The sequence below is a fragment of the Gadus chalcogrammus genome, chromosome 17 (genome assembly GCF_026213295.1).
Source record: "Gadus chalcogrammus isolate NIFS_2021 chromosome 17, NIFS_Gcha_1.0, whole genome shotgun sequence".
NCBI lineage: Eukaryota > Metazoa > Chordata > Actinopteri > Gadiformes > Gadidae > Gadus > Gadus chalcogrammus.
Window position 1 is genome coordinate 12443832 of NC_079428.1, and position 12587 is coordinate 12456418.

Genomic DNA, 12587 nt, shown 5'->3' on the forward strand with positions numbered 1-12587 from the left:
TGTAGTCAGTGCACACTTCTTTGAAGAGCAGAATATTGATGTCTATAAATTACTGAAACCACCAGCTCAAATCAGCTGGGCTGGCAGCCAACACCAGACAGGAACTGATACTTCTTGTTCTCCTTTCTAGAACATAAATATCACAGCTATTCCTGTATTATCAGGCTTTAATATGTAACTTGCTGGTATCCAGATGAACTCAATCACCAACAGGCATTGCTAGTCTTGATGACATCATCTGTCTTCTGCTGTCATCAGGACGAGCCACAGACAGGGAGCCAATCATCAGCAGGGTAGCTCTTCATTTTAATGATAGCATAATGCATGTGTGTGTGTGTGTGTGTGTGTGTGTGTGTGTGTGTGTGTGTGTGTGTGGGTGTGTGTGTGTGTGTGTGTGTGTGTGTGTGTGTGTGTGTTTCTGTGTGTGTGTGTGCGCGCGCGTGTGTGTGTGTGTGTGTGTTTACCTATCACAGTGAGGTAGCTGTCGTGGGAGGAGCGCTCGACAAGATGGTACCATCTATAAAAGTCCCTCATCCCTCGCCACGATGTCCGAGTTGCCCTATGAGAATCACGTACACCCACTGTCTCACTGAATGTATGCTTGGTGCTTTACTGCCTGGGTCTTCCCATGATCATGTTTAACATTCAATCAAATATTTTGCAGTCCGAAGTGTCCTAAAGAGAAGTTGTGCGTCATCAAAGTCCAAAGTCCTCCTGATGTAATTGGACCTGGGAGTTAGTGTTTATAAATACATGTGGTGGTCCCGGGTCCTCGACTAGTCCAGACTAGGGTCTCTGACGTGTGGAAGAAACAAACTGTGAGTTCATTCAACTTAACTTATTCTGCTGTTTATATAATTCATATTGGGATTAATGCAAAGCTTATGTAATTGTATTGTTATTAATAATAATAAATGAATTAATAGTGTGTGTTATTATTTATTATTTTTATTTTTATACATAAATATCTTTTAATTACTATAGTGTATCTAGTTTCATTGATTATTATTTGACTGCTTGTTGGAGAGGACAGCAGAGCAGGAACAGTAATGATGGTTTTCATTATTGCAAGTTGATCGAGTTTCATCGATTTTAATTCCACTGCCTGCTGGAAGGAACATCAGAGCAGTAAATGATTGAGATGTCATCTGGTTTAAGTTTCAACTCTATTTTTAAACCTGTGCAGATGAGACCTTTCATCAGCTAGGATAATATTTATCTGCACTGTGTATTCTTTGAGGTTATGAGTATATAACTTTATTATAACATAGGATTTTATAAGATATGATTTCTTTAAAGTCAGCAGTTCTAGTTATTCCTTTACCTTGTCATTTTATCTTTAATTTTTTTTTGCGATTCTGGCCTTGTAACTCGCTGTCTCTCAGTCTCCCTCTCTCTCTCTCTCTCTCTCTCCCTCAGTCTCTCTCTCTCTCTCCCTCTCTCTCTCTCTCTCTCTCTCTCTCTTCTCTCTCTCTCTCTCTCTCCTCTCTCTCTCTCTCTCTCTCTCTCTCTCTCCCTCACCCTCTCTCTCTCTCCATTGTGAAGTGCTCATGTCTCGCTCAGCCCTCCTGCAGGTTGTGTTCCGCGGACGCTCCGCCCTCTCTCACCAAACACACCTGAGGCCCCGCCCACTTCTAGAATCACCTCCCACTACTCAACAGGTGAGCCTCCTGATGCCAGTGCAGGAACTCAGTATCTTTCTATTCATTATATAATCGTTTGTGTGCGTGTGTGTGTGTGTGCATGTACGTGAATGTACACACGTTTGACGCACATCAGAGGTGTGTATCGATGTGCAGGCAGCAGTTATATGGTTTGATGTAAAAGTGTGTTTGTGTTGGACCAGGTGTGTGGTTTGAATTACAAGTGTATGTGTGTGTGTGTGTGTGTTGGACCAGCAGCAGGTGTGTGTGCGCTGGGCCAGCTGTGCGGCCAGGCTGAGTGTGGACTGGGACTCACTGGGTATCTGGGACCGCCGACAAGAAGACCCCCTGCTGCTGCCCTCTAGTGTTGGACCCCGGTCAACACAGGTACATCTATCAAGCAATAAATCAGTCAGTCTTTATTTGCACAGCACTTTTGATACAAGCCAATGTAACGCAAAGTGCTCAATACAACCCCCCTCCTCCCTCCCACGACACCCCCAGAAATATTCACACATGTAAAAACACCCCCCCCCCCTTCCCCTTTTCATTACCCAAAGCGATAACTTTGTGAAAACAAATTAAATAATTTAATAAATGGATCAAATGTAGTGGTCTGACTAAAGGATAGCTAGCCTGTCCGTCTGTAGGTCAGTAGGTCAGTCCGACAGTCCTGCCTCTCTGTCATCAGGTGAGTCTGTCCTGGGTGGGCAGTGCATCTGTCTTGGGGCGCAGGAAGCACAATGAGGACCGTCTCCGGGTGGGTCGTCTCCATGACAACCTGCTCTACCTGGCCGTGTTCGACGGACACGGAGGAGCCCACGCCGCCGACTACTGCTGCACACACCTTGACACACACCTCAGGTAACACACCTCTGGAAACACATCTCATGTAACACACCTCCTGTTACAGACCTGAGGTAACGGGCTACACACCTGAGGTAACACATTTCAGGTAACACACCTCAGGTAACACACCTCAGGTACCAGGCTACACACCTGAGGTACATTATTGCGTCGTACTCGTGGTACATGTCAGATGATACATGATATCTGTGTTGAAATCAGGAAAGCTCTGGAGGAGGAGGAGGACCTGGAGAAGGTTGTAACTCAAGCCTTCTTGAACCTGGACAGAGCCCTGCACAGACACCTCAGTAACTATGGCAACAGTGAGGATAACACACACACACCTCAGTTAATATTGCAAACAGTCAGCCACTTACATACACATGGACCCGCTCTGTTTCCCTTCCTCTAGCGTCCCACCAGACAGCCGGCACCACGGCAACCGTTGCTATGCTACGGGCGGGGACGGAGCTGGTGGTCGGGAGCGTCGGTGACAGCAGAGCTCTTCTCTGCCGACGGGGGCGGGCCCACAAGCTCACACACGACCACACGCCCGACCGAAGGGACGAGAGAGACAGGTCCGCACCCCCTCTCTCCCTCCCCCACAACCACATGGCTCAGCCAGAGTATGACGACTAGGACTCAAAGAATCAAAGGCTTTTATTCGTCACATACTCATACAGGATGTGCAGTGAAACGTGTGTGTGACATGCTCTGGATTTCTGTGCTTAAAAAAAGAAAAAAAATAGCAATAGAATCCAAATAGAATCAAATAAAATACAATATAAGTTTTAACACAAAGGAAGAATATTATAAATGTATGTAAAACGAAAACTAGATAAACAGGGAGATACAGCAATACAGCCAGGGTTAAAGTGTCAAGCTACAGGGGGAGGGGTGGGGGGGATTGTCCAGTGGTCCGGAATCTCTTAACCTGTAGGAACAGTTGCTACGGCAACCTCATCATCACCACAGTGTGTGTGTGTGTTTGCGTGTCTGTTTGTGTGCGTGTGTGTGTGTGTGTGTGTGTGTGTGTACTCAGAATAAAGAGCTGTGGCGGCTTCGTGGTGTGGAACAGTGTGGGCGTGGCTTACGTGGACGGTCGACTGGCGATGACGCGCAGCATCGGTGACTTCCACCTCAAACACCACGGAGTCATCCCCACCCCCGAGACCACGAGGGTCACAGTCAGTACCGCCCGCCCCGCCCCGCTGTGGAATGAAGTGATAGACCGAAGAGATGGTAGTGGTGTACCACCGAATGTGAACGTCTGAAAACATGTGGTGTGAATGTATGAAAGATAACTGAACCAATCGATTTAATTTGCATCTACATGACAAAGGTTTGTAGTAGTTACAACTAGGTTTACGCATCAGGTTTACAGTAACACATTAGGTTTACAGTTACACATCTGGTTTACATTAACACATCAAGGTTTGCAGTTACGCATCCGGTTTACAGTAACACATCCGGTTTACATATACACATCCGGTTTACAGTTACACACCAGGTTTACAGTTACATATCAGGTTTACAGTTAAACATCTGTCTGTTTGTGGGTAAAAAAAAATAGTTTAGTGAATAAAATCTACGAGTACAAACGTACGACTAATAGTACGGCTATAAAAGTTCTGTCCCACATTTTATGCTTCGCAACAAATCAAATATATAGATTACAAACCAAACCTACTGGTACAAAACTTTGTCCCACTTTACGCTTCTCAGTCTGGAATGCTCGGAATAACATATCTTTTGACTATCAAATCAGGAATATCATTTCACTACCCAATCACGGAGCCATGTGACAAGCCTTTCAAACTGTTTTTCTTGGCAGTCGGCCACTGAGTAGCTCCAGGCACTCAAATAAGGTCATCAATGAGTCACATCTACTTCTGAATAATAGTCTACCATTAACTGGAATTACTTTGGCGACAATATCAGGAGCTAGAACATTAAGCTGATTTTGTTGATTTTAGTTTAATCTAATGTTAATGTAATGCAAATGTAACTTAGATAAGTTACCACATGCTTGATTTTTAAATAACCACGTCCATTTCGTTTAGCTAGATACGATAACATTCTTCCCTGGGATGGTTTCAGGGAATGGCTGGATTGGCGAAGTCATCGTCACGCGGCTAAACAATCAACGCAACCTTGAATTCGTTTTCTATTTGGTTGATGTTTTGCGTTTGTACAGGTGCACTGTATTCCCACTGCCGGCCTCCTTCACATTAGCTGAAAATAGATACAATACTATAGTAGCATTTCACAGAACAAAACATCCTGGTCTGTTTAACCACACTCAAGTGTGTCTAATGTGTTGGTTTGGTTACATATGATTCATTGCCAAAAGGAACTATTTGGGATAATTGTGGGACAAGCATTCTGTACTCGTAGGTTTATCACAGACAAACAGAAAGATGGGTTACTGCAATCCTTTGAAGGGAAGATAAAAATGAAATCAATTTGTTCAGATATGCCCAAAATGTTTTCAAACATACAGACATAGGGATGTACAGCTACGATCATTTCGAGCCTCATTTGTTCCCACACTACGGTATAGCTCTTCCTCTCTATAAAAACGGTTTGAAAGGGTAAAATTTACTATTAAGAAACACAAAAGGATGTAGGTTAGAGTTATCCTATAAAAAAAAAGTAAACTCATATTTGAATTCCCAATAAGAAAATACATAAATTTGACACCCCTCATGTTAGGATAGCTTTAAGATTAATTTTGGCACCTGACCCTAATGCGTTAGTCTGTCCAGCAGAAAGGGATCATGGCCCGTACCCTTGTACAGTAGATGGTAAAATACCAGTCTCTGTTGTTATATTGGCCGTGTGACAGTCAGTGTGCTGATCGTGTGACTGGGTTTTCTCGTCAGGTGAACCCAGACCACGACAGCTTCCTGGCTCTCACCACAGACGGGATCAACTTCCTGTTAAGTGATCAGGAGATCTGTGACGTCATCAAACAGAGCCACAACCCCACAGAATCAGCGGAGCTCATCACTCAGCAGGTAACACTAGCCCTGTCCGAATTACCGTTCTTGTCCGTACTTGTGGACTGTTCTTGCAGACTTGTGAATCATCGTCAGTCGCTGCCCGAGTTCTGTTCCGTTCAAAAGTCTTAATTCAACCAAGTCCACACCTAAGGCCCGTACGTGTTCTGGCTCCGCCCATTCGGGGATGCACTGGGAGGCGACTTGTGTGGACTTGGGACAGCCAGGTTTCCCAGAATGCATTGCACAACACCCATCAGCCCTGCGCCCTCCCATACTCGGGAATATGTACGCCCAAGCCCGTACTACCAAGATACAAGTCCGAACTAGGCCCACTGTCTGTCGGTTCTGTGTTAATAAAGTTCCGCAGGTAACACTTAGGTCTGCTGTGTGTTATTAAAGGTCAGCTGTCTGTCTGCTGTGTGTCATAAAGGTCAGCTGTCTGTCTGCTTTGTGTTATTAAAGTGTGTGTGTGTGTGTGTGTGTGTGTGTGTGTGTGTGTGGTGTGTGTGTGGTGTGTGTGTGTGTGTGTGTGTGTGTGTGTGTGTGTGTGTGTGTCCAGGCGCTGCAGTACGGCACAGAGGACAACAGCAGCATCCTCATCCTCCCTCTGGGAGCCTGGAGCAGCCGGCCCCCTCTCCACCTCTACAGCACGAGCCGTAACCTAGTGAGCTGTGGTCGTTGGGCCTAGGCCCAGACACCCTCCCTGCAGCTCTACAGCGTGGGCCGTGACCTGTGGTCGTTCGGCTTAGACCCAGACACCCTGCCAATCGCTCTACAGTCACAGTTATTACTCATGACTAAGGCAAGGCAAAGCAAGGAAAGACAACTGTATTTGTATAGCGCTCTTCATACACGAGGCAGACTCATAGGGCTTCACATAAAAACATCATCATAAAATAAAAAAATAAAATAGATAAGTGAAAGAAAACAAAGGCAACGTTTAAAAATGCATAACCAGTATGACTGTTTCAACTGTTTAAGATTAAAGATGTATCCGATTCTTATAACAATTAGGCTAATTTATTTTAGTACAAAACATACAAGGCGAGGTCCACTGCATTGACAAAAGCACATCATCACCTCAACCTTCCCAAGCGGTTCAGGAAACAGGACTATGGAGCCTTTATTCCCGAACCAACAAAGGGGGTCAAGGAAGGGGCACATACCAACAAAGGGCAGCCAGAGAAACTGAATGTGAAAATATATTTTCATAATTACAGGTGTTACTCATTGGAAACCTGAGAATGCAACTACCAAAAATAAAAGTGCTGATCATTTCATGCTGGCGTCATTTCTTATTGCTTGACGTCCATTTTTTCCTCGGCTCTCATGTAGGACGTCATGAGTATGGCTTCACAGGTTTGACAATGCAGGTGTGACCACGCATGTTTAATCGACACGTCAGATATCACACGTTTGACGCCCCATGCATGACGCGACGCGTGTGAAATCACACATGTGACGACACTTGTATGACTCTGCATGTAGGACATAACATGTACGACACTGCATGTACGACCTAACATAAATGACATAGCACGTATGATGTCAAATCTGTGACAATACAAGCACAATACCGCCGTGTATCGCATCACACAAATACATAGCGCCAAACGAATGGCATTTCAGTGAACTGTGTTCCAGAATTTCACTTCAGGGATCAGTCAAGTGTTGTTTTATCTCACCACTAATCGGTAAGCCATGAAGTATGAAGTGAAGAGCCAGGATAAAGATAGTTAGGTATAATAGGTCAATCAGGAAGTAATTAAACATGGTAGTGCCGCATCTTTTCAAATTTCCTTTTGTGATAGATAGATAGAGTGATATAAAGATAGATTGATAGATAAAGAGACAGACAGATAGGTGATAGTTAAAGTGATTAATAGATTGATAGAGATAGGGCAGGTGATGAAGGATACCTTCTTTTAAAGGTCCAATGGCATGAAAATCTCACTCTCTGAGGTTTTCGAACATTATAATGAGTTCCCCTAGCCTGCCTATGGTCCCCCAGTGGCTAAAACTTAAGTTCGGTGTAAAACGAGCACCAGGTATCCTGCTCGCCTTTGAAAAAATGGAAGATCAGGCACGCTAATTTGGAATGTGGCCCCATATGTCGTCATAAGGGCCCAAGCTACCTCCCCTTTCTCTGCCTGGCCCGCCCAGAGAATTTTGCCCGCCAATGAGACAATGAGCTAAGACCTTGCGAGCGCCACGTGTGTGTGTGTGTGTGTGTGTGTGCGTGTGTGTGTGTGTGTGTGTGTGTGCGTGTGTGCGTGTGCGTGTGTGTGTGTGTGTGCGTGTGTGTGTGTGTGTGTACACTTCACTTCTGTACACTTCTTTGTTATTTGGATAACCGTTCTGATGTTGGTGTTATGGCACATAACACGTTGATTCTCTGACGTCTCTCGTATTTCCCACAACGAGACTGTAGGGGGGGGTTATCTCAGCCATCGTTGAGCCCCACTGCCTGCCGCCCGCTGCCGCGAGGCACCCCCGCTGCAAAGCACCACCGCTGCAAAGCACCACCGCTGCAAAGCACCACCGCTGCAAAGCACCACCGGCGCACCCGACGTAGTCGTTTCTGATTCGTAATATGGTCTGGAGGCTCACAAAGCTTTTGGCCGTGATAATATGTATGGTATGATATGTAGGCCTATTAGGCTATATTATATCATTTAGATATAGAGCTCCAGGACTGTAACGCAAGTGTTGTAGGCCCACACTTCTTTATTTGAACCAAGACATGGAGGAGAAAGGGAATGTTGCCCGAGATTGTCACACGCTTGAGCCCCGCTTCCCGCTGCCTGCCTGCTGCCGAGGGACCGCCGCCTCGCGTTGCCCGTTGCCCGCTGCAGGAGGCGGTGGTGCCTACGCGCTGCCCTCTGCCCGCTGCCCGCTAGCGAGGTGGCGAGGCTTCGGCGGGAGAAAATCGAGGTCAACAATCGCTGGCAACAATCCCTTTCTCCTCCATGTCGTCGTTCAGTCCACTTCAGATTGATGTGGACGTGGAAGAACCAGAGATGTCGGAGAACCCGACGCAGTCGTTTGAGATCCATAGTATATACTGGAGGCGCGCACAGCTTTTGGCCGTGATAATATATATGATATAATATAGATATCTATGCATAATATGATATGATTTAGGACTCTCTACACATGCAACTTAAATAAACAACCATAAACATAAATAAGCAACTACATATGTTGTTTGTGGATTTAAATGATAATTTTTCATGCAAAGAAAACTAAAAAATTTCGCAATGAAGTTTGATAATGTTAGGTTTTGTGTGAGGCCGCTTTGTGAACTACAGCTCTTCGTTGCTCTCGACGCGCTGCACTTGGAACTCCGGTACATATAACTCCGGCGATCTCTCTGCTCCACTTCACCGCTTTTCTCCAAGGGGAGGATAACAGCATCGAAAGAGGTGAAAACCATTATAAGTCGAGCATGTGGAGAGTTTCAGCAATGGGGAGCGTGACGTCACACACGAGACGGTCAAACTCTTAATCCGGGGCATATAAAGACCGGGACCAGAAGATAATTACTTTCTCTCCATTGAAACCCATTCATATTTTTCGATCTCATAGGTCCCATGGGCTCTACCGGAAGGAGCATGACTTCGCCACTCTATTGCGATGCATCCACTGTAAACAGCGCATGGTTCCGTGGCCGCAAGCTGCTCAAGCTCCCCCCCCCACCCTCCTCCTTGACCCGCCTCTCTCCTCCTCATTTGCAATAAAGCTACAGACGCCGAAACGGCGCATTTGGGGAAAGCTCAATGTGCGACTGGCTCGTATTGGCTGTAATTCTGCACCACGGCTGAATTTCAGGAACGTCTTCAAATACTGTTTTAGGGGCCCATTAATATCAATATAAAAGCATCCGTAAAGTAGCAGGCCATGGGACCTTAAAGGACATTAGCAGAGTTTTTGATTTAATTTTAGAGCATGATCATGGGAAGATACAGGCAGTAATTTATTACGCATACTTTCAATGAGACATTGGTTGTACAGGATTTTTATAGGGACTCTCACATCGTGGGCAGTAACACCAAAGTAAGGGGGAGTGACCATCGTGGAGAGTATATGACCTGCCATGGCCTGCCTAAACAAGGATGATATAATTTGTACATAATTGTATATTATAGTTACAATTAAGATTTCCACGGCTGTTGAAGGTTGGGGAGAGATTTGAAAGATTAAAACTGTTGACCAACTGGTTCAACCCGCGGGCTCGTCCAGATCTCTGCCTCTTTACAGGGACATGAAGCCTTACCTGCTACATGAACATGAACACATGAAGGGTTTTTAATTTTTTCAAATATGAAAACATACCGGCAGGTGTTTGGTGCGCTAAACAGAAATAATATGTTGCATAGGTAAATAGTGTATAGGAGCCATCCTGCAACCTGTCAATAATGAACTGTAATCTACTACTCTTATTTACATTTCCTTTGCTACTGTGTGGAATAAAGTTAACAATTCTATACCAATGTCAATATCCATCGAGTAATACAAAACACTTTTTTTTCATTTCAAACCTTTATTTACAATCGTAGGGCTGAGGTTTCCCTCATTTACAATGACGAAGAATTTACAGCAAGGGAAATGCACACAACAACAGCAATGACAAATGATGAACATGAGCAAAACAACTCAAATAAATATGAATAAATAAAACTAAAAACAGTTGCAATTTGATGAGCTGAGATGAAACACCAAACGTTTAAAAACAGTAGCAAATTGGAGTACCTCTAACCTTAGAGTTTGTTGCAGAGCGCTCCATGTGCTAGGGGCATCGATGAGAAAAGCAGTTGAACCAAAATCCAAACGTGCGCAAGGAACCCTAAGAGTGAGACAATTGTTGGATCTGGTTAAATAGGCACCGAGTTTCCAATGTCGCTGGGAGGAGATATAGGGACGAATTGGACCACTAATGGCTTTAGTAACTGTACCCCATAGAAAGAGAGGGCCTGCCACCTTAAAGGGGGGATAAAGAGCACACCAATGCACTCATAGCTAAGTCAAACATATCTATAGCAACAGGCAGGGCCACAGCACAAGGGGGGAGAGAGAGAGGGAGGGAGGGAGAGGGAGGGGGCTTCAGAGAGGACGAAGGTGGTCTGGGGAGGAGGAGGGAGAGATAGAGAGAGAGAGAGATAAGGGCAGAGAGGGAGAGGGGAAAAAGGGGAGGGGAGAGATGGGAGATAGAGGGAGAGAGAGAGAGAGAGAGAGAGAGAGAGAGAGAGAGAGAGAGAGAGAGAGAGAGAGAGAGAGAGAGAGAGAGAGAGAGAGAGAGAGGGGTAGAGATAGAGATTTTGTTTCCCTCTCTCAATTACGATAGTGTGTATTTTCATAAAACTAATGATGGTTATTTTTAAAACCTAACCATAACCATGATTAACATCTTCTATTTTAATCTAACTTTTTCTATGCATTGACCCTTTTCATAGCGTGAGCTGTGCTCTTTTTAAAATAACCATATCAATTGAAGTGGCAGTATTTTGCACATTACGTTTTTTATTATGCAGCAATGTCTTAAATGATCCGTCGTTTGAAATGAAGACATGCATACTTGTTAGTTTTGAGGGGAATTACTCGGGATAAAAATAACACAAATAGAAAATAAAATCGAAATTATTATTTAATTACGTATCTAAACAGAAAACAGAACAGAAACTGATTTTCTTATGTAGTTATGTTTTCTTTATTGAATAGAGAGAAAGACAGAGTGAGAGAGAGAGAGAGAGAGAGAGAGAGAGAGAGAGAGAGAGAGAGAGAGAGAGAGAGAAGCGAGAGAGAGAGAGAGAGAGAGAGAGAGAGAGAGAGAGAGAGACTACCCTCTATATTACCCTGCGTACTTTTCCTCTATATTTCTTATCTTTTGCTTGTAGGGTCATAAAATATGTCCTTTCACAACACTCGCACGCACACCCCTTCACCTACACACAAGGCCACACACAAGGCCACACACACGCACACACACACACACACACACACACACACACACACACACACACACACACACACACACACACACACACACACACACACACACACACACACACACACCCACAAACACACCCCCCCACACACACCGACACCCCCCCACACACCAGGACGGCTGTGAGTATATTCAAAGGGACAGAGTTAGTCAGCTCTCAGACAGAGGTGGACGCTCTCTACACCCTCTTCAATCAGTGAGTAAATACACATCCTCTCTCTCTGTCTCTCTCTCTCTCTCTCTCTCTCTCTCTCTCTCTCTCTCTCTCTCTCTCTTCACTGTCTCTCCTCTCTCTCCTCTCTCTCTCTCTCCTCTGTCTCTCTCTCTCGCTCTTTCTCTTGTCAGAGCGATCTATTTACAGATTACAGTTTTTTCCGATCGTTTTCGGTCATGTACCCATACTATGGTCACTTTTCCCTATCACTTAACACAGTGGGCTTTAGAGACACACACCTCTGCATATCTGTTAAGCTTTGGTGCAAAATGCACTACAACAACCACACCACAAACAATGCTGCCATAACTTAACACATGTTTCCTCTCAGAACACTATGACCTAAAAAACACTAACATCTTGAAGCATTGCCAATTGCGTATATAAAATGTTGCTGTGTCCTCCAGTTTGGCATAGATTTCCTGTAGTGTTGCATTGAAAAAAAGAGAAAAAACACAGACAAACACTTCTTTGGACTACAGTAATAAAGTTTGTAATATTACAGTATGACAATCCAAGCCAAGTATCTGCTGACAGTGTTCATATGTCGGTTTACCTCCCACAAAAGATGTCACAATTGAGTGTGGTAAATGTACTGTAATTGTGAATACAGTAAATACTCCAAGTGTTTTATGAGAAACTGAGAATAACAATTTTCAACGAGGCAAAAATGACATGCAAAACACCTGAGTAGGTCTTTAGCTGAGTAGGTCTTTAGCTGAAATGACCACCAGGTGTTTTGCATTGCAAAACTTATCCTCTGTGTTTTGTACAGATCATTGTAGTAGTGTTGCTTTTACGTAAAAAAAGTAATTCCATGCCAATTCACCAAGAACTATGGTGCACAGGGGGAAAAAAAATCTAAATTACTGTAA

At 44.4% G+C, this 12587-nt stretch overlaps 2 protein-coding genes across 5 annotated transcripts in view; both read left to right on the forward strand.

Annotated features, from left to right (window-relative positions):
• Positions 1-571: 571 nt before the first annotated feature.
• On the forward strand, positions 572-6787 carry ppm1ka (protein phosphatase, Mg2+/Mn2+ dependent 1Ka). Of its 3 annotated transcripts, none has more exons than XR_008893040.1 (9): positions 572-818; positions 1546-1661; positions 1899-2030; positions 2335-2507; positions 2712-2812; positions 2902-3067; positions 3532-3731; positions 5375-5509; positions 6054-6142. XR_008893040.1 is itself a non-coding variant. In XM_056576310.1 (9 exons), the coding sequence occupies exons 2-9, from the start codon at positions 1551-1553 to the stop codon at positions 6180-6182; spliced, it is 1092 nt and encodes a 363-aa protein (XP_056432285.1). In that variant the 5' UTR covers positions 580-818; positions 1546-1550; the 3' UTR covers positions 6183-6787. The 3 variants fall into 3 exon arrangements, 2 of the variants coding, with proteins under 2 accessions (XP_056432285.1, XP_056432286.1); XM_056576310.1 differs by having other exon boundaries at positions 580-818; positions 3532-3676; positions 6054-6787; XM_056576311.1 differs by having other exon boundaries at positions 581-818; positions 1386-1661; positions 1902-2030; positions 3532-3676; positions 6054-6787.
• Positions 6788-11592: 4805 nt separating this feature from the next.
• Positions 11593-12587, forward strand: part of LOC130370531 (broad substrate specificity ATP-binding cassette transporter ABCG2-like) — an 18867-nt gene continuing 17872 nt past the window's right edge. The window contains exon 1 of one of the 2 annotated variants that reach the window (XM_056576292.1): positions 11593-11694. The gene's annotated coding sequence lies outside the window, so the exon portion shown is untranslated. The remainder of the gene's footprint in view (positions 11695-12587) is intronic. The other variant, XM_056576293.1, reaches the window with a different exon arrangement.